The sequence below is a fragment of the Heliconius melpomene genome, chromosome 17, assembly GCF_056956725.1.
Source record: "Heliconius melpomene rosina isolate 202511_hmr_F chromosome 17, ASM5695672v1, whole genome shotgun sequence".
Taxonomy (NCBI): Eukaryota; Metazoa; Arthropoda; class Insecta; order Lepidoptera; family Nymphalidae; genus Heliconius; species Heliconius melpomene.
In genome coordinates this window covers 14,559,603-14,582,086 of record NC_140405.1, presented here as the reverse complement: position 1 = coordinate 14,582,086, position 22,484 = coordinate 14,559,603, and the positions used below count along the sequence as shown (strand labels likewise).

The 22,484-nt window shown below is 37.6% G+C and overlaps 1 protein-coding gene across 1 annotated transcript in view; it reads right to left on the bottom strand.

Moving 5' to 3' along the window:
• Positions 1 to 22,484, bottom strand: part of Brr2 (U5 small nuclear ribonucleoprotein l(3)72Ab) — a 37,458-nt gene that overhangs the window by 9,290 nt on the left and 5,684 nt on the right. Inside the window, exons 8-30 of the mRNA XM_085199882.1 lie at positions 15,508 to 15,640; positions 15,195 to 15,325; positions 14,677 to 14,866; positions 13,920 to 14,053; positions 12,703 to 12,900; positions 11,800 to 11,944; positions 10,959 to 11,095; positions 10,179 to 10,285; positions 9,736 to 9,853; positions 9,348 to 9,445; positions 8,452 to 8,614; positions 8,116 to 8,293; positions 7,551 to 7,712; positions 7,292 to 7,427; positions 6,735 to 6,966; positions 5,855 to 6,032; positions 5,306 to 5,412; positions 3,922 to 4,146; positions 3,516 to 3,697; positions 2,850 to 3,030; positions 2,148 to 2,357; positions 976 to 1,076; positions 374 to 504 (exon numbers count right to left, since the gene is read on the bottom strand). Of these exons, the coding sequence (XP_085056008.1) occupies positions 374 to 504; positions 976 to 1,076; positions 2,148 to 2,357; positions 2,850 to 3,030; positions 3,516 to 3,697; positions 3,922 to 4,146; positions 5,306 to 5,412; positions 5,855 to 6,032; positions 6,735 to 6,966; positions 7,292 to 7,427; positions 7,551 to 7,712; positions 8,116 to 8,293; positions 8,452 to 8,614; positions 9,348 to 9,445; positions 9,736 to 9,853; positions 10,179 to 10,285; positions 10,959 to 11,095; positions 11,800 to 11,944; positions 12,703 to 12,900; positions 13,920 to 14,053; positions 14,677 to 14,866; positions 15,195 to 15,325; positions 15,508 to 15,640 (3,577 nt within the window). The remainder of the gene's footprint in view (positions 1 to 373; positions 505 to 975; positions 1,077 to 2,147; positions 2,358 to 2,849; positions 3,031 to 3,515; positions 3,698 to 3,921; positions 4,147 to 5,305; positions 5,413 to 5,854; positions 6,033 to 6,734; positions 6,967 to 7,291; positions 7,428 to 7,550; positions 7,713 to 8,115; positions 8,294 to 8,451; positions 8,615 to 9,347; positions 9,446 to 9,735; positions 9,854 to 10,178; positions 10,286 to 10,958; positions 11,096 to 11,799; positions 11,945 to 12,702; positions 12,901 to 13,919; positions 14,054 to 14,676; positions 14,867 to 15,194; positions 15,326 to 15,507; positions 15,641 to 22,484) is intronic.

The window sequence follows — 22,484 nt, the reverse complement described above, 5'->3', positions numbered from 1 at the left end:
ACCTTCCTTCCTTATTTGCCACCAAATGTTGCTTTTGCAACATTTGGTGGCAAATAAGGGTCTCATCACGCAATGCCTCCAGATATCGGCGGAAGTTGGGGAACGGAGAGCCTTAACATTAGGTAGAGAGAGCCTACCCTGCTATATTCCGGATACAGTGTGAAGAATAAGATATTATAAAGCTACACAATATAATAAAGCTACAAATCTTAGTTGTTAGTTTGATATAAACTGATAGAGACAGAATGATTTTCAATTCCTCGCTCTTATAAAATAACGCGCAGCGTTGTGTTCCGCCAGTCAAAAGAGTGTCTTTGCACTAGGTTCTCTTTTCCTGCTTCGAGAGGAATATAGATTACAACGTTAAACTTACCAATTTGTGATGCAATATATCTCATCCTGGAGCATACAACCTCCAGCACCGGCCCCTCCTCACCACCTAGGAGTTGGAGAGCATCTACTATAAAGAGGGAAACGCTTTGGACACTCTTGCGGACCTTCCACCTGTGGAGGACATAAAAAATATATGCAAACTTATTATGTAAAATTATGAAATAATTGATTGGATAATGTCAAAATATCAAATATTATTGGTGATTAACAGTATAGTATATACAGTATGTTATTATATAAAACGAGAAACATAATTTATAAATTTAATTTTAATTTTTGGGGTTCCATTTCCAAAAGGTTGAGAGAGGTCACTATTACTAAAACTTCGCTGTCTGTCCATCTTTCACCGGGCTGTATCTCATGAAATAGTTAGACAGTTAAAATTTTCACACCATGATGTATTTCTGTTGGTGCTACATAAACTGCTAAACAGAATAAAATAAATATTTAAGGGGGTTTACAACAAACGTGATGTTTGCTGCCTTTATAGATAACGGCATGGAGCCCATCGAGCGTAAGTCAGAGACGAACTTGCCTAATTTTTTAATCTATCTCTTTATAAATAGATTTTTTTCTGCTCACCTTCTAGAAAGCACATCCCATTTGTCAGCCGTGGTGATGATGATCTGTCCCTTGTTCAACAACTTGTGATCAGTTGCCGTTTCACCAGTCAATTGTACTACCTGATAAAAAAAGGTTTTCATTTTATTTAATCCTATCAAAATGATAATATATTTGGTTTTATGAAAAAAAACCTAAGTCAAGATACACAAGGCTTACAGCTAGTTTTTTTAATATGGCTAGACATTGCAATTATTAGGCAGGAGGCACACTTATTGTGGTTATCTCTTTTAAATTTTATACAAGGGCAATTCAAAACTTTCAACCCCAAAATTAGTTGATATGTAATTTATTATGTACAAAGAACCTTGTTATACATTATAGAAAATTTTTACATTATTCAATCAATGAAAGTATGTCTATATACAATAAGAACATATGACCTAATTCACTTTTAGCGAGTTCTACCGTTAAGTTCCCACTTTCATACATTTCTTAATATTAAATCAACCTTTTTCAATCAACCAATCATCTCGCTTTCACATTAAACTAGATTGATAAGAATTTATGGCTTAATTGGTCCTTGCGTTTAGGTTGGCTTTGGCTTGATGGTTGGGTTTGGGTTCCTCCTGCGAGGGCGTGATGTCGCAGAAGGTAACTGCGGAACGGGAGAGGGAGATGTCGGCTCCCTTTCCCGGCCTTAGAAGGCGCACCGGGCGTAAGAGAGGGCGTAAGAGAGTTTTCCGGACCCCATGAATGGGTCCAGGGGCGAGGGACTTGGGAAAGTCCCCGCCTCCTTATTTGACGGACCCGTGTCGCAGGCGCACGCGTGTCTCTGAGACGATGCACGGTCTTACTACCCCGCGCAGGAGACGAGGCCCAGACAGACCTGGCTAGCACTTGTGTGGGGCTGTGGATGAATTTCGACGCCCGCGGCCCCGCGCTCGCGTGCGTGGAGACACCGGGGTGGTTTTAGTCGGTAAAAGTCCGACACGCCCGTCCGCCTTTCCCAGGTAGTCCACGAGGATTTCCCCCCGTGAAAAAAAAATGGCTGGCTTTAGGTTGGCTTTGGCTTGGCTTAGGCTAATTGAGCCAATTGGACGATGCCTAAAAGCTTAAGAGTCCCGATATTTTTTTTTTTAGGTTGGAAAATCCCATCAATCTTCAATCAACCAAATAACCTCTCAACGTACCTTCAAATTGAACCTAGTGCCAAACTTATGGTACCAATCAGCAAACACAATATCAGCGAGGGCATCCTTCGGCAACAGATACACAGCTCGAGCACCCGCATTAGTTGATAAAAGGCGAAGTAGGGATAACTCAGCTATCACCGACTTCCCTGAACCTGAGGGTGCTCCGACGAACACATTGTCATCCGAATTGTAAACTGCATTGAACACCTGGAGGGAAAAAAATAAAAAAATAATGCAGGGGCATAAGAGTGTGACTGTAAGCGCGACGGTTGTGGATTCGATTCCCATTGAGGGGGAATGAATTGTCTAAAATTTACACTGGGTTCCCTCTGACCTATCCTGCTAAATGCAGTATACATTGTGAAACAAAAAGAAAGAATATTGAATTGCAATTTTTTTTAGGATTAGTTAAAATATTAATGAAGATTATTAATCCACTAATACTGAGTGTAAAGTTTTACAATTATATATATATAATTACTACTTTAAATCTTTTCCCATTCAAGATCAACTTATGAACTTAGAAAGATAATATTTATTTTCAATTCTTTGGTTAAACAAAGGGCAGTTTTGAACTCCACAACTGAACTCGCAATGTTTGAAATGCGGCCGGAAAGCAAAGGACAGTATCTTGACACTTGACACTCAATCGTTTTATGTGGGATAAATCGTGAAACTGAAAAATAAAACTCATCTCACCTGTGTCTGTACAGGGTTAAACTGCGGGAACGTATCTGCATATAGTTCTTCATATTTTGCGTTTCTTAACGCCGATATTGGTAATGGTTGAAGATCTAGTAACTCTGTGGGCGGTAGGTTCTTTTCTGGTAGAATTAAATGTCTGAATGATACGGGGAGTTGAGTTTCAGCTGCTATCCATCTGTTAAGATAATAATTAATAAAGTATTATTAAATTAAAGTTTAAAAAATAATAATCAGCTTCACACTGTATCTTGTACACAGCTGGGTAGTTGAGTGGCGGAATTCAACGTCCCGCTTTGCCTCGACACCAGAGCGAAGATATGCTAATATTAAATATTTCATTTCCTCGAGTGAGGATTGAACCCACATCCAGTCGCGTTAAAAGTTCCATACTTGTGCCCCTGTGCCACAACTGGCCTCAGTTGTGGTAAATAAAAGTTTTTTTTTTTAAAACATTAATTTATAGTTAAGAGAACTTTGGAGTAACAATAATTTTTATAAAATTTACCTTACTAATCTATCTTATGTATATCTTTATGTACACAAATTTTTGAATGAACTTAGAATTGAATACATATCCCTTTAACGTAAGCACATCGCCATACATTTCTTACAATTATTTTCTTAATTTTTTTTATAATTCAAACAATAATTAAAACCTACCTATCGGAAACCACCCGTAAGAAGTACTGAGGTGGCAGAGGTTCAAATACAGGCACGAACAACTTGACATGATGCTCATCGCGACAATACTTCTGTTTTAGAAGGAAATACTCATGATGGAGTATTACTTCAGAGTCCACGTCCTCTACTAGTATCCAGAAAGCTTCTGATTGGCCGTGAACCTGGGAAAATTGTTTTAAAAAAATTGTAGCAGTGGTGGTTTCAGGCCGTCGTTGTGGCCCAGCGGTACCAGCGTGCGACTGTAAACGCGATGGTCGTGAGTTCGATTCCCGCTCGAGAGACTGAAATACTTATTTTTTTTTACTTTGGTAAATTATTCCCTCCAGTGGCAATCGAACCCACAACCTTGGCCTAATAAGCCTTTAAAACATAAACATGAACAAACCTTGTCGTCCCACTGGAAGTCCGGTGTAATAGTCAATTCTACCCTTAATGTGGACCTGGTGACTGGCTGTATATGGGTACTGAGCTCCAATTTAGGGAACTGGTGCACATACTTATGTATCATTTTACCTAATTTAGGTGCCCTTACCAGTTCCCCTATTTCATTTGGCCCTAACTCGTACAACTTCTCCCATGGAAAGTTCTTTTTTTCTAGTTTTTTTATAACCTGCGGACAAAAGATAATAATTATAAGTTAGTAATCTATACTAATATAATAAAGCGGAAGAGTTTGTTTGTTTGTTTGTTTGTTTGAACGCTAAGATCTCTGGATCTATTGGTCCGATTTACTATGTTTTTGTTTTGTGTGAAAGCTGTATTCTTCAGAAGTGCTTTAGGCTATATAACAATACATTATACATATAAACTAATATATTTTAAAGTACTTTCTAATTTGACATGCAATTTATTCTGCCATGTTAATAACAACCATCGCGTGGCTACGCAACCATTATGAAATATCCTTATGAAAATAAATATAATAGTCACTTTTAGCATTTTATCTAGATTGAAATTATAGCTTACTGTATAACATTCTAATAAATAATTAAGGAGATGTGACTGATTCGAAATCACCTAGCCTACGGGCGGCGTAGTATGAGTATGACCGACGCGAAAATATTCTTATAGTTCAAGCAGGCGTAGCCGCGTCCGGGTCCACTAGTAATAATAATAATAATAAAGCCTTTTATTATCCAACCAAGGTACATTTGTCTATATTGTACAAACTAAAGTGACCCTCTGACTCTGTCTGTGCCTTTTTAATTCTTCTTCTAAACCACCCAACAGATTTTGATGCGGTTTTCACCATTAGGTAGAGTTATAACTGCTCGCCTCCCGTCATGCGTACCTCTGCGACTTTTTGCTAATAATAGCACATCCGCCGCAGCCGTCTGACTCCTTTTTTCCGGGCGTGGAAGGATGAGGTACCGATCTATGACCCTCCTTAGCGCGGCAATCAACCGAAAGGAGAGTGCAATAGCAGCATTCTTCAACGTAAGACGCGCCTTTGACCGCGTCTGGTCGGGGGTCTTTATAAAGTGCTCATCACGTCGCGCAAATCTTTGCCTCACCCCAGGGATGATGTATGATTTCTTTCGTTTAAGTATTCTGTTGTTGTGTCGTGATTCGGGGGAATGGAGTTATTTTCATTTTCTTGTTTTGATAACGAGACAAAGCAGGGCGTTGAATTATGCCACTCACATTCCATCTTCTCGTAAATCGCGATGGGTTTTCCCCATTGGCAAGACACTGTTGTCTTAACACTAAGTCCCCTCTGCTACCCTCTGCTTTATATAGGAAAGAGTTAAAAGAAGAAAAAAACTAACCTCTTCCGGCATTTTCCTAAACTGTCTTAAAGGCGACATGGACTGCCACATGCGGCGGTCTACCATTTTGCATAGCGCTAGCGTCTTGTCCACTAGTTGCGCCCAGCCTGAAATAATATTTGCTACATTTATACACAGACTATAGTTTTTATTCTGTTATAAACTAACTTATGAAATTGTATACAATTTCATAAGTTAGTTTTGAAGTAACAATGGTTGCCTCCATTCACCAGCCAACTGTAATTATGTTATAAACATAATTAGAACATATAATTTATTACTTAACTAATATAAACTCGTATTTCATACTTAATTTGTTTTCTTTTTACATTCTTCTACCGCACCTTATTCAAAAAAAATCTATTTTGCTGCCATAATTAACATATTTATTTAAAAATTGTATCACTTATCATCAATAAATTCTGTCACACATTATCACAATGTCTATCGTATTCCTTTCTGGCTCCCTCTCTTTCTCTTCTTATCAATATATAAACCCCTTTCTTAAATTTAACACCGCCCTATTTTCCTACTTCCTCCCACACTCACCTCTATGTAGAACAATCTCGAATATCGCCCTCAGTAATCTACACGCAGACTGCGTGACGTACACCATATCCGCCATGAGGGCGAAGCCCTCTAACTTCAGTTGCGATATATACGCTTGTAAGAGCACGTTTATTTTGGCTGAGGGTTCCTCGATGCTCTCTTTTATTGGTATTGGGACCTGAAAGATATTTTTTTAAATTATATCTTACAATATTAAGAAAAATTAAGTAAGTGGGGCCAATCGTGGCGCAAAGGCACAAAGTGTGTCAACGCGACTGGTTGGGGGTTTGATCCCCACTCCAGAAAATGAAATATTTATTTAAATTTATATTTCCATTGAAAGGAGACTTTCTGGTGTAGAGGCAAAGCGCGGCTTTGAGTTCCGCCACTCAGCACGCAATGCCTCCTGAATCGGAGAAAAAAGGGGAACGGAGTGTCTTTACATTAGTTTCCTCTACCTACCCTTCTGTTTGCGGAATATAGCGTGATTCTGATTTGATTAAGTATTAATATTCATTCTAATTATTCTGTCCATTTTGATGATAGTATATAATACTAACTAGTAGATGATTGAATCTAAGACTATATTTGAGTTTAACCAGACCAAAAAAACTATTACCAAAAATTAAAAACTAAATACATTATTAAAATGTAATTATTAATTTATTAATGAATCACATCGATAACTCTTGAGTCAATATGTCTTTCTCTCTTTTGTCTTTCTTTAAAACTATTAAATATAAAAAATATTTTAAAACAATCACATATTGACAAATTATCATCATTATTTTATAACTGCATAATTTCAAAATCTATTTTATTTTGTATCTATAATTAACTACATTAAAAAAAACACAAAAACTGAAAAGTTATAACTCACTCTTTCCATCAACTTATGCAACTCTAGCTTCTCCTCGTCTCTAACAGTAATATGCTTGAACTCTGAAGAGAGTGAGAACACTCTGAACAGCTCAATCTCGGCCAGGGTGGGCTTCAACAGCTGGTTGTAGCTTTGCATCGTCTCGTATGTGCAGTAGAAGTGCGACGCTATACGACCGAGCTCTGTCGCTTGGAAGTGGCCGGACTTACGCTCGTATTTTATTAGTCCGGCCCTGGAATATATAATTGATAGATTAAAAAGTAAATAAATGAATGAGTGGATGAATTAACGAATGAGTGAGTGAATGAATGAATAAAGCAATCGTGGGGCAGATAATGTCCAATTGTAAATGTGATAGTGACGATTTCCCATCCCCATAAGTGGGAGGATTTTTTTTTCATTTTTACGCTGTAACAAGACAAGATAGTTTTGCCACTCAACACTCATAACCCCAAAATAGGGTAGCATGTTAGTAATAAATAAAAAGTAAAAACTTTGCCTACTTTACTATATGCGGGATACAGCGTGAAGCTAGTAGCAGTAAAGAAAAAACTAACTTATCCAACAAACAAGCAGCAGTGTGGATTAGATCTGCTCTATGTAGCTCCAAAAGTGAATCTTCTTGCATTTTCTCCGGATTAATACCATAAAGACCCGGCTGACGTAGCATCCTTATATATAAATAGGTGTAACCTAAAAAAATATATAAACTTACTATAATTCGAACCATTAAAATAAACAAACGATTTTTTGTATAAAAAACTTATTGACAATATGTTATAAATTCAATTACAAATATATCTCCTCACCACTTACCCAACCAAGTAACAGCATCGCGTACACTCTGCACCGAACCCAGTACTATCTCCGCGTTGAGCATGTCTGGTAGTTTACCAACCAACTGGGACTCTATGGGCAGCTGTTGATTTAGCAGAGACAGGTAGTACTGGAGCTCCGAATGGTTTGTTATAAGGATACCTGGAAAGAAGATTTATTTCATAATTTTGTACATAAGGTGAAAAAAAATTTGTATTAACTTATTCTGTTTATCAACTTATCCTATTAAGACAATGATGCATATTAGTTTGGCATTGTAGTTGATGAATTTTGCATATTTATTTACTAAATAATTGCCTTTTTAGTAGTATTTGTGTACCCTAAGTCATATGAAAAAAAAGTCTATTTGACACAAAAAAACAATGTAAACCAACCACTCTCTAAGTATTCTGTTGAGATGGTCCAGAGCTCAATTGGTACAAACGAAATAAAGAATAAAAACAAACTAAACAAAAGATGGAACCAAGTACCTTAACTAGGTTCTCCCTCTGCCCACCTTGTTATACAACATGAATCTAAAAAAGCCAGTAAAATCCAAACCAACCCTCTCCCTTAGTGTCGTACTGCGGCCTTCCAGCTCTCCCCAGCATCTGCAGCACGTCCAGCGCGCCCAGTTCACTCCACCTACCCTTCTCGGGGCTGTACACCTGGGTGCCCTTCACTATTACTGTGTGGGCGGGCAGGTTCACCCCCCAGGCTAGGGTCGCAGTGGAAACCAGGACCTGGAAAGTTAAAAATTACTTTAGATACATTTATAGTAGTAGTCTGTGTACGTTGTGGGTTTGATTCCCGTACGTTGCGTAAAGATGATGTATAACTTGGCTATAATGTAACAATAATATCTTGCCAATTAAATAGCTAAATAATACCCAAAACCCACCTGTATATGCCTATCAGCAAATAAATCTTCGACTAACGTCCTATCAACGCGGCTCATGCCAGCATGATGGATAGCGAAGCCGTACGGCAAAAGCTCACGTAGTTCGGGGTTCTTTACCTGTTCAGCTTCAGTTCTAAGTACTTCTACACTTGCTGAGCCTTCTCTGGGAATTAGAAATGAGAATTTGAGGAAAAATATCGGTAAAAATAAGATAAATAAATATTATTTTAAAGTATTGCATCATATGTTATTATTTCAGGTTTGACTTGATTTTATCAGACAAATTCTTTAATATAGTAAATCTATACTAATGTTAAATAGCTGAAGCGTTTCTTTGTTTGAACGCACTGATCTTTGGAACTGGATTAAATATTTTTAGGGTTAATAGTCCACGGGAGTCCATGTATCGAGGATGGTTGTAGGCTATTATTAACGCTATTCAGTGTGCGAGCAGTATCGACACTCACCATTATCAATCCCATTCATATATAAAAAACGTGCAGTCGTGTACGAACTAATACATATAGTTAAAATTATTTCATTAACGTGAAATATTGTTAATTCTGGGTATTTTGGAATTAAATTGAATTTGGAGTATCCTAAGTATCGCCTACAAATCAAATACAAATATACATTCTATGTACACTGCATACACGGCAACAAATTTTCAAAAATTATAATAATATACTAACAAACACAACACACTTATAATAATATACTAATTTAGTATAAAATAACAATGCTTAGACTCACAGTATTTTGGTCCATAACTTCTTGTGCAGCAGTATATACTGGGGCGTTATTAGGTGCGCATGCACTAGTGCGTTATTTATTTTATTCACATATTTAAATTAGTAAATTATAGATATAAGTAAGCCAGAAAAAACATAATTTACCTCAAAAACTGTCCCAAAGTATCCTTCTCTAAGCACATATCGCGTATAGCGCGCGCAGTCTTGCCAGTCTCTTTGCGGGAGTGAACGAACACCAAAATCTATAAACAATAATGATTAATATATAAATATTATTCCACAATAAAAAGAGAAAGACACTTTTATATGTAACATATAATATTTGAACGTAGCGAGATTTGAGCCTGCACCTCTTGTTAACAGTCCAAGCGCACTCTCCATTCTGGTAACAAAAACGCGCCGTCGTTTAGATCCTCCACCTAACACGCAGTCCTCGAATTTGGACAGAAGTGAAGAACGAGGTGTTTAACACTAGATTCCCTCTGCTTAGCCTGTTAAATGCGGGATACGGTGAAAGTGAAAAACAACTTACCTGATTCCTTCCAGCATGTTCCATAGCCTTCTCATACACAATATCATTCATAACTTGGAATCTCTTTAATGCTTTCTTTTCTGTCACGCCTATGTACTGCTGTTCTAGGGCTACTGGCCTGAAAAATTATGTAAATAAGCGCATTTTCTTCGGCTTACGTGTTCTTTTTCAATTTCGATCATATGTTGTTTTGAAAATCTTATTAAACATAGTGTTGGTCCGGTTTTCGAGTCAAAAAATCTCAGTACATTGGAAAATTTAAGCTATAATAATGCGTACCATGGATTATATTATTTATCAGTCGGTGAAATGATAATGACGAAAAGATAAAAGAAATTGTAGTTTCGTTACTAAAAAACACAAACAATAAAAGAATTGTTTAAGTGAATAATAGAAAATGTTTTAGATAATGGATAATTTTTCTATACCAAAAAAATACATACCTAAATGAATTATCAAAATAAAACAGTCCTTTCTCTGGTTTCACTCTCAAAAAGGCAGCCACGTCTGTATAATTGGGTAATGTGGCAGAGAGACCTACTAAACGAACCTGAAAACAAAATTACAATCATTTTAACATATTTTATGTAGCTTCACGCTATGTGTTGCTCTCAGTTTTCTTAAGAAAATGCAACCATATACTCAATAAAGTTATGTAATATTAAAGTATTATGTAATATTAAGTAATTTTATATTTTTGTTATTTAATTATTATTTTTTTCTATAGTGTAAATTAATCATTGTTATTATTGATGAGGAATGATGTGTTCTCCTATAAACAGTTGTACATAATAGTATTAGTATATCCTAAGAATGTATGTAATGTAAACCAATATGTACGACAGTTGGAGATCCGTATAAATAAATAAATAAATAAATAAATAAATAAATAAATAAATAAATAAATAAAGCTTGTCAAAAAATTATTTAATATTCAAAAAAATATATAAGTCGTGGCGCAGAGGCTAGATCCCCATTCGTGGAGATGAAATATTTATTTGAATTTATATTTACATTTCTTCGCTCTAGTGTCGAAGCAAAAAGTATGCCTCGCAAGATTCGGCAGAAAGTGGGAATCGGAGTGTCTTAACACTAGGTTCCCAGACGCATGTTTACAAGCAGAAGCACCCTGCCGGCATCAATATTATTATTGATTTTATTGAAATTTTATTCTTGTTAAATCTAAGAAATCTCATAAAATTGAACTTATATTGTATTCGAACCTGTTCCCTAGTATGCTCCACGGTACGCAGAGTCCGCGCCACTAATGCCTCCAGCACGGGCCCACGCTCGTCGTGCAGCAGGTGCACTTCGTCGATTATTATGAGACGCACCAGGTTTGTGAAAGAACGCTCGCCACCTGAAGGTAGAATGGGGGAATTTAGAATATTTAATACTTACTTAATACTAATACTTTATTAGCGTCAAGTTGTATCCCGCATATAACAGGGTGGGCAGAGCTAACCTTTTTTTTTCTCCACAGAGGATTCCTCATGGATTACCTCGCCTGGGGAAGGCGGGGCGCGTGCCGAACTCTTACCGGCTAAACCCGAGTTGGTTTTGAGTCGCCGATGGGCATCGCATGGTAGACTGGCGGTACACCTCATACAACGCGTCCTCCTTGGCGGGAACCCGTCGACGCCGTCTCCGGTATCGGGTGTACCGGCGACGTGCCGCAAAGCACGCTATCGCCCCGCGAAACTACAGCGCCACCGCCTCGACGTCGACGGGGCCGTCCGTCGTCGACTCCCAGATCCAGGACTGGATTAAGGCAGCTTCCTTGATTAAGTCTTTGTCAAATTCGCTTAAGCGCCCAATTGGGTCCATCGTTAATCGGGGTTGTTGGATGGTGATCGCTCGCGGTCTGAACAGAGACGTCGAACCAGATATACCGATGGTCCGACAGCATCTCCACCTCCACGGAGACACGCCAGTCGCCAGCCGAGTCCGCGACTGGCGTGGGGTAACAGAGGGTAGTCCCTCTGAACGAAAATATTTGTCATACTCGTGATCACTCCTTTTCTTCCCTACCTCCCAAAACCAGGTATCAAACCCATTACTCACCTTTCCGTGTAATAATATCCCATTTTTCCGGAGTACACACGATGAGTTGGGTCGCGTCTATTTGTTCTCTTGTCAGCTGATGGTCACCCGTCAGTTCTGACACCTTCATGTTGTAGGCTGATAAACGTTTTGAGAAATTGCCCACCTGGTAACAAAAATATTTAATGTAAAATATAGATATTAGAACCCACGCTTGTTAGATACCAGCCAAGTGCTTGGCATAACCAAGCCATACGTTTTTATCGAGGCAAGTTGAAATTTAAATTTTAGTATGTATTATACTAAGGATGTCGTGTCTTATTTATACTAAGGGTGTCGTGGCGCAACGCGATGGTTGTGGGTTCGATCCCCACTCAAGGAAGTGAAATATTTATTTACGTTTATATTTCCATTTCTTCGCTCTATTATCGAGGCAAGGTGTGGCATTGAGTCCTGCCACTCAACACTCAATGCCTCCAGAATTCGGCAGAAAGTGGGGAACGGAGTGTCTTGACACTAGGTTCCCTCTGGATGTGGCCTGTTGCTGTGTGCGGGATACTGTGTGAATACTAATTTAATTTTTTAATTTTTGTATGTGCTTACAATTAATTTTTATTGTTAACATCTCGGAATATCGGAATTAAATTTCTGTCCAACCCAATCTCAAAATGTCGAATACTGCTTTTGATAACTATAATCTTTTTTCATTTTCTTATATTATCATCATTAATATATTCCGCTCATTTTTTCTTAAAGATCAACAAAGACCGACCGACATCGACAGACCGACATACGGTCTCAATTACCCCTGACCTATCTTGCTATTTCATTTTGGTAATATTTGCCCTATTTCCCCTAAGATAGACCACTTGGACCCAATACCCAAAGACAAAAAGAGACACAAAAACTGTCAGCTCCACTCACCATCTCCTGCACCAGCGACCTCATGGGCGCCACATATATCATCTTGAAATCCTGCACGTTGACTGTTCCATCGTCATTCACATGTTTGCCCACTTCCCTCAATATGGTCAGTAAGGCCACATTGGTTTTACCAGCCCCTGTTGGGGCGCATACTAGTAGGTTTTCATCGCTTTCCAGGGCTGCTTTTGATATGCGACTCTGTTTGGAAGTAAGAAAAGTATTGTAAGAATATTTTGAATATTTATAAAGTGTTATTGCATACTAAATGAAGAAAAATATTCTAGAAAATGTGAAACCAAATCGTTAATGCAATTTCATTTTCAATAAAATTTATCAAAATATACATTAAAAATATACAGTGTTTTTATCTTCACTACTCTAAACGAAAGCACAGTTTTAACTGCTCTATAAAAGCCTAATACGATTTTGCCAAAAATGAAAAAGTGTTTCTTTTAACAAAATAAATAATAAGTATGTAGATTTAAAATAAAACGCCAATTGTTAAGAATGACGTACACAGGCAGAAACCTATCAAAGCGACATCATCTCACACGCCTCATTCACGAAATCGAGTCGTAAGTATTCAGTGTTGGAAGTGAAGTTGAACGTTGTTTAGGTTTATTATAGCAAATGGTTATAAAAAGGTTATAAAAATGGAATCGAATAATTCAATATCGAAATTGAATCCAAAATAATTAATTGAATAAATGAATCGAATATCGAATAGAAAATATTTAATTGAAAACCTCCTCCTTGTTTTGAGTCAGTTAAAAATACAGATTTATTATAAGTATAGATATGGATTGCTTTATATTCGCAGGCAAACTCATGTCTTGAGTTCATTCAAATGCCAATAACTTTTTTTTAATGAACCGATTTTGATGAAACAAACTTTAGATGTTAAGTTGAGTTAAAACAAAGCAATTTGTGAAAGTTTGAAGTAAATTGGTTCAGTACTTTCGAAGATTAGCGTGATCATGCATACAGTCAGACAGACAAGAAATTGAAAAAAATATTTTGCTTTCTATTATTTCTTTTTAAGTGTCTCCCTATCCATTTCAGTCATAAATACAAAATGTACAGACAAAATATTTTTACTGTTTTATTATATATAGATATAACGGACCATTTTTTTAAATCAAATATGAATGTATACTCTTCGAGTCTATACTACCACTCCACCACAAGGATCAAAAATATGTTTTTTATATACGAACCTGAATCCTATTTAAAGTCTTGAAACCTTCAAACGCCGGCTGTACGTACTTAGGTAGTTTTTCTATAGGCACTAGCGTTTCATTCTCTTCGAAGGGTTTGGGCTTCAAAGCTGGTACGTGCACTTCTTCGTAACCTGAAAAATATATAAAAAATATTTAAGTTCCCTGCAGATTATTAAATATTTTTTTTAATTTATAGGTAGGCAGACAGAAACTAACGTCCAGACACTATAATCTTAGTTTGGGACATTGCGTGTTAGAGTTGGAAGTCAACGCCGCACTTTGTCCTATGACTGCTCCACAGTGGCAAGTTCAATAGTACTATAATAATTATACTTTTTTTAATTCAACGCAATGCTAGTCCTTTGCAAGAATAGTAGATTAAGAAAGCGTAGTTAAATTACATAGTTCCCACTCGAGGACATTACCTACCTAGTAAAAGCAGCCAAATAATAACTGACCTGTTATTAAAAACATATCCTAAAACAAAACATACCAATAAACAAAAAATAAAACTACCCCAAAAAAGAAAGGAAATGAAAAGTAGCCAAAAAAATAACATAACCAACTCTTCAAGTTTGAGCATCTGTCTGAATAACCGCAAAGGACACCTCTACTAACCCTTCATATGCTTCCTAAAAGATTAGCTTATACCACTGGTTGCCTATTAGATAAATCTCCTCGAGCTGGACCATCTGTTTATTACCAGAGATATTACCCCCAATAAAATAAAAAGATCTCAAACCCCTCCACGCACCTTTCCTCTGCTTCCTAAAAGAGCCAGGAGGCAATTGACACCGCTTGTTGGCCATCAGATGGGACCCTGCTGCGAAGACCAGCTCCTCCAGTTGGAGCATGCGCCTGTTTCCGGAGACGTTGCCACCCCAGTTGGCCTGTTCTTGACCAGCTTTGTGACGTTTGCGCGGTTGTTCAGATTGTTCCGCTGTCTGTGTAAAGTAAAAAGAATTAAAAAAATATTCTTGATTATTTTATAGCATGCTAGATGCGAGATTCATATGAAAAATTGTTTGTGGTAAAATTAAAATGGCTAACAAAGGGACGTGTAAATATGAAATGGACATATTCTCATAATATAAAGATTTCCTAATGGATATAAAAATTTACCATACAATTTTTTTTTCAACTTCACGCTGTATCCCGCTTATAGCAGAGTAGTCAGAGGGAACCTGGGTACCTAGTGTAAAAATCTCTTATGTGAAGTACACTCTCTGATATAAAGTAGCTAAAAATATCTATAAAAATAAGCCAACTAACCTCATCCTCCCCTTTCCCAGTGTCCAACTGTGCTAATATTTTCTGTAAATGCGGCTGTCTAGACATTTCCTCTCTTATGGAAGCTCTTTCACTTTCAGATTGAGATGAAGCCAATTTCGTGCAGTATAAAACTAAAATCACAATAAGGTAATGCAAACACCAATACGGAGAATATGATAAAACTAAGAAAATGACATTAGATTAGTTAACAGTCACATTGAATGCCCCTGAATTGAATGCCCCTGTCGGCCACATCGGCCTCACGCATATTTCTTTAATGCAGAAACACAAAAAGAAATTAAGAACATCTTACCTGTATATCTATATTTATTGAGGACCTTCACCAGATCAAAACAGTCATAGCCGAGGAGCAACACTAGTCTATTTTCTAGATCTCTATCGTCCGCTGCTTCTGCTAATGCTTTTAACACTTCTGATGATTTAGCCTAAATTTTGTTTCAAATAAACATTGAGTAAATAATAAATAAAAACATTTTTGATTATATTATAGTTCATAATGATAACAATTAGAATATATTTTTTAAGCATAATAAAATATTTCACTTCTTATAATAATAAAAAAGTATCACATATTTTCAATCATTGAAAAAAAAAACCTACACGGCAATACAATTTAATAGTACAAGTTTTACATAACAATAAAACTTGTATTATTGTGGAGAGACGATGCACAGCATCTGTGAGAGGGCGCTGTATACTTCCCTTTGATTATCCAATGATGTTCACTTCCGGTTGCTGTTTTCGACCAATCAGCGATCGCCGGAAGTCACGTGGTCTCAGGTGGTAGGGCGCCGGAACGTATAAAAGGCGACACTACGCTTTTTACCTCATAGCAGACTCTCACCAGGAGCCTTAAAATGATGCTGTGCATCGTCTCTCCACAATAATACAAGTTTTATTGTTATGTAAAACTTGTAGTATTATTTGGGATGTGACGATGCACAGCATCTGTGAGAGACGTGTTTATAACTCCTGGTGACCACGCACGACGCTATGTGATCTAAATCAGAATGATTGTATAAATTGATTCTGATACATTCAGATAAATTGATCTGTAAAACCACAAAAAACATGAGTAACATTGTTTTATTTATAAGCAAACAAAGAATTGTAAATTGCTTAATTTTTTAATTCAATTAATAATCGCTCTGCCGGAAGCGAGCCTAAATAATCTAACTGCAATTATTAGATTTACTTATAATCTGCATTCAAACAAATTTTAGAAGATGTTTCGCAACTCGCTGATAAGCATGAGTAGGAGAGGAAGCTCTCATAACCGTCTAAATAATAAAGCTAGACGTGCTCACTTCTTTTGATAATTTACTAACCTGTTTATATAAGTATCGATTATTATTCATGAAGCCCTTGCGTAGCCTCCCCTCTAAATTACACAACAAAATTGTTACCTTTTGTAGCCTGTTTCCGGTGGTCTATCTAGTTTCTTAATGTAGAACCTAGAAAAACATTTTTCTTAGGATGACACCACCGTCTTTAGAGCGTAATTTTCAACAGGTCTCACCTGTAACACCGAAATATTTCTAAACGAAATATGATATTAGAAGTACGAGCAGGATCGAAATGCCCATGAAAATGTCGTCCGGTCTATTGAAAATTATCTCCGGCTCAGACAGCAGGTCCTAGATAGAACCGGCAACCAACTCCATACTTCCTTCCTTCCTTCCTTTCCAACAACAACTATAATAAATTTATAGTAAGTAGAGACGCGTTCTAGAGTGGACACCACGCCTTGGCAAGCGTAATGAAGGACGTCTTCCCGCTAGATGGGGTGACGATGTCCGCAAAGTGGCGGCAACGGCCGGATGCGAAGATCGAGCCCAGCGGCGCGCCATTGAAGAAGCCCACGTCCAGCAGTGGACAAGGACAGACTGATGATGATGATGTAGTTCCCCGAGTTAATTTTTACCTTGTAATTGATGCCATTAGTACAACATATTAATAACACTAGAGCATTTAATAGAATGCTCTACAAAATACTATGTACTCGGCCCAATAATATGTTCCAATTTTTCCAATTTAGAGTTAAACTGGTCAAACCTTTGAACACCTTTGTAAAATTTAAGACTTGAGTCCACCATCACACACTTTGAGTATTATAACTTCATAAAAGCATCAATGAATACTCACCAGAACCGCGACCTGACGGACAATTCATGATATGAATGTCCTATCTGCTACTTAGGTACAGTTTTGAAGAAAACTGGATTTGACATACGACGCGTTAGAAAATGTGAGTTTATAAGCTCATTAGTTTTTCAACCAAAATTTAGGCCGACTAATGCTTATATCATTCTTCGAAGTGTAATAAAGATATAAGTAATTGATACTACTAAACATTGACATATAAATGTATCAGTTTTATAATATTTCAATTATCGCTTCTTAGCTGTATTTTAGAACTACAATAGTTCACTCTCTGAAATTCGCCTTTAGAAGTAACTTTAGTGTCAAAATTTATACCATTTAAATACAGATGTACTCAATTTAAACGTCCGATTCCCCCGGACTTAATGATGTCGTAGACATCCAACATGCTCTCCGCCATATTGGAGTTGCGACTACGTGTACACCTCGCTAGCCAGGTTCAGATTATGCAAAACTCATAGCAATATGCAGCGGAATACCTACGTTACGCACGTGGATATCGGCCAAGGTCTATATGCAGACATATATAACAAGACTGTTGACAGTAATAATGAGGAATGGTAATAGGTATGAAATAATGCTTCAAAGGTCGTTACAGTAAAGTTTTTACGTATACAAATACACTAGTTTTTGTTTCATTAAAAATAACCAAGTAGTTATGATTTTACAGGCATTTGAAGTTTGCAAAAATTTCAAATGCCGCTAACAGTCCCGCGGCCGGCGGTGACGTCACAGGTCTGGCAAAACTCACTAGTCGCCAACGGTGATAGGAGATCTCGCACAGTACTTTGTTTGTTTGTTACTCGCTTGTGTTTAGTGTTAATACATTTAATTGAAATGGATGAAGGATTCCAAAAAGGTCAATCGGATAACCTACCTGTAATAGATGGATTTATGGTTGCCGATTATTTATCGGAAAATAGTGATTTCGTCGCCGCAGAAATGCGAGGAGTAAAAATGCGAAGATAAGTTTTGTTGTCTAACTAGTAATATTATGTCAAGTTGGGGTATAGATAATAACTAGCTTACGTTATTTTATTTGAAATTATTTATTTAAAACTGTAATGTAACCAAACCTAACTAGTTTCATATTGTAGGTAACGCTATTTCCGTTAAAAGTACCAAACTTTTTATTCAAGTTCAAAGTAGTAAGATTGTTTTATAAATGAAAGTAATATAATAATATTATAACTAAATTCATGCAGTAAGTTGAGCATGCACAATTTTTTTTTTATGTAGATTTTTAATCTTCTATATATATAAAATCGAAAGGTCACTCACTCATCACGAAATCTCAGAAACTACATATGCTAGGAATCTGAAATTTTGCATAGGAGTTACTTATAGGCCGTAGGTGCTCGCTAAGACGGGAATTTGCAATATTCGACTTCTAAGGGGTTGTTTTTGGGGTCGAAAGTTTGTATGAAACTTCGTTACTACAAATGCTAGAAGTCTCAAATTTTGCATAGACGTCACTAGGACGTAGTCATGGAGACAGAAATTAATAATAACATAGTTCACGCGGGTGTAACCGCGAGCGGGCCGCTAGTATTTTTATATATGTATATCTGAATATTATTTTTATTGTGATTGTTGAAGATCGGCAAGAGAGAGTTATGGTCATGATGTGTACTATTGCGTGCTATTGCGTACGTATAAGTTAAAAGAGTAGGTTATGTATGTATTGCCTGAAATGTAGATTATAGCAGAACACCGCGCACGTATTAAACTATATTATTGCAGTTTAGAATGCAATGAAAAGAAGCAATAAGTTTATACGTAATCTGCGAAGATTGTGCCGCCAGCAAAGGTGATTGTAAACATACCATGGCATTTATAATGGGCTACATCGTCGAAGCGACGAGTCTTCAACAACTGCAACCAAGTCTTCTTTTTCTTGGCATTAATCCTGGCGCATGTTGCCAGGGTCTGCCTTCCTGCTTAACCTACTCCGCTTTACACGATCTATAACGTCCTGTGGTTCGACCACTCATGTCCTGCATCACGACATCCAAACACTGCATTCTTGGGCGTTCGGAGATCTTGCTCCAGGGGCAGGGCAGACATAGCAAGCAGATATAGCATCCGACATAGTTCCTACGCCGGCGCGCAACGTTGCCATACCATCTTAGGCCACGCTCTTGGAGCTTATCCGCTACGTCATGGACCCCAAGACTACCTCGAATGCGTCAGACCGCAGCATCTTCATTTCCGTGACGTGAAGCTCCTCAGCGTGCCGAGATAGTGCTGGCCAACATTCGCTGCCGTATAATAGAACCAGTCAGATGATGCTCTTATATATCAGCCCGTTGAGCTTGGGTGGTATTCTGCGATCGCAGACCAGACCAATAACCTCCCACCATTTGGCCCAGACAGCGTTATCCAGCCATGGACATCGTGATCGATGCCTCCAAACTCATGCATAACGGATCCAAGGTACTTGAAACTTTTCCAACTTAACGGCTGGCTCAGGACCTATAAGGACAGTGCTCGAGTCCAGGCTCCCTCAGGTTATGTATTCGGTCTTCGACACATTTTGTTTAAGACCGCCGTTCTCAAGCGCACCCTTCCAGTGGTTCACTTTACGCTCCAGCATTAGTTGCTTCTCTTCAATGAGTGTAATGTCATCGGCATACATCATCAGCCATGGAGGCTGGTCCTGGATGTGAGCCGTGACAGTACACTACAATAAATAATAACGAACTAAAAGCCGAGCCTTGGTGAACCCCCTACTGTGGAATCGACGAATCGCAAAGCGGGATCGTGGTACATATCTCTGATAATCTCAATATAGACCTCAGGGATCCCTTTGGATCGCAATGCCCTCCAAATAAATTAACGAGGCATACAGTTAAAGGCCTTCTGCAAATCTAAAAAGGCCGCAAATCTAATGCAGAGCTCTTCTTTTTTTTCCTGTATGCCTCCATCAAAGTTCTGAGTAGTCTCTCCATTAAAGTACTGATTAAGTTTGTGGTAACGCCCAAGCCAAGCCAAATGTTGTTGGAAAAAATTCAAGCTTTCTAGTATCGATACTACAATAAAAATAATCAAAGCTAATGATTTTGGTACAACACGTCATAAACCGAGCAAGATAGAACTGTTTATGACAAAGTACTATCAAAACTTCATATACAATGCTCGCTATTATATTATGTATGTGAAAAAAAATGATTTTAAAATATATCTATATATTATTTATTAAACGAAAAAATAAAAATATTTGTGGTGGAACGCCAGCTAAAGAAGAGCGCGAACTGCGAGTGAACGAAGACGAGTTTTGTAAGACCTGTGACGTCACGCGAGTCGGTTACGGCCCGACGGAATCTCGCGTCGCGCGCTTACTTTAAAGGACAATATCTCAAAAACTAATAGACGTATCAAAATAATTCTTTCACAAGTATTTTTTGTTTTTAAAAGACAATATGATGAACTAGAATTTAAAATTAGTGATTATTCTCCATTAGCACAACTACCTTTACACAGCCCTCATGTTCCATGAAGATATTATTTTCATTAGCTTTTCCCAGCTCTGGAACCAAAGTTACAAAAAAAAATGAATGAAACTTCTTGATAGTCTTTTTGCACTATTATTGTGTATCATACGTTATGGTATCCAACAACTTAGTAATAAAAGGTTGTCGTCTGTAATTCTCGCATTTCATATCTGACTACTTCACTAATAAAAGGTCCTAATACAATACAATTCACTGCTTGATAGGCCCAACTGGAGACTTTAATTTGGTCTTGATTTGCCTTCCGAATTATTTAACTGCTTTCTTTTCCACTTTCTCCTGCTTCTTACCAACATTTCCTTCTATTTAGATGCAAATTTTACTTCTTCCAAATATTAACGTATGTGTTGCCTCCGCATTTTCTAGCTGGATACTTTTTTTCTAGCTGGATTACAGATTTCTTCCACTACATCAGCTTTTTCTGATTTCTCATTCTGATGGTTACTGGGATACACAATAGGTATACACAGTTTCTAATATATAGTAACGTCAGGTATTAAATACTTTTGCCGAGGTACTCACGGGGATGTGCACTCACTGGCACGAGGATAATGCCAAATTAGCCGAAGAAACCTTCGGTGACTTTTTATAATACTTGTGGACTTTAATTTAGTTTTAGAGACATTATTTCTTTTTATCCATTACTTAACAATCCATATATCAAACTTTTTATTCTTTTGATAAACCTTTCGTTATCTATTAGAAAATTTCCAATTGGTTTGCTTTATCAGTTGTCGAACGTGAGTCGAACTATTTTCTATCCTTGCTTTCTCGAACCGCTTCAGAATTCTAATTGGATAAAGCCAGAGATGATATGGAGAAAGCTCGTTATTAAGTCGAAAAGAGTTTTCAGAGCCCCAAATCATCTACACCCGTCTCCGATATACCCAGAGGCAGCCTCCGTATTTCTCAACACAATGTATACAGAAAGATACAGATACATTTAAATAAAGTTATTAACAATCATGCAATACCCTTGTACTAAGTTCTGGGCTTGTGTTACCCGTCGGCGGGTTCTCACTCCAAACTACCGATATCCGGTATGCACCGATACCTGAGAATTGCTAATGTATAATTAAATGAGCTAGAGTTTTATACTCAACGCACGCTTCTCAATTTTGATGCATGTACGGTTGACAAGGTCTAGCTGCTTCAAATAATCTTGGAAAAGGATTATTGGTGGCATGGAGGTAGATGGCTAGATGCATTCCCGCGATTAAACCGGGAAGGGCCTACGGAGCCCAAACCATCAGCCACTGCCTCCGATACGCTCAGAGGCAGCCTCCTTATAACTGCCCCCCTCCCGTACAATTGAGACCATTTCTAATTAAAATAGTACCGAGCTTTTTTTTTTCTTTTTTTTTTTTTTTAAATTATAATCTACGGATAAATGCACTTTAAATAATTGGACATACCTTATGTCAAGTAATAGCCCGAGTCCCTCTTAAGGCTAAGATAAGGTGACTGGCTAGAATCTTTGCCGAAGAGGCCATGCAGAAGATCCCGTGATTGCTAAATACTATGGAGCCCATTGCTAAATGTTATGACGTTCATAGCGATGGCAGTAACCACGAATAAGCAGGAAATCCACAAT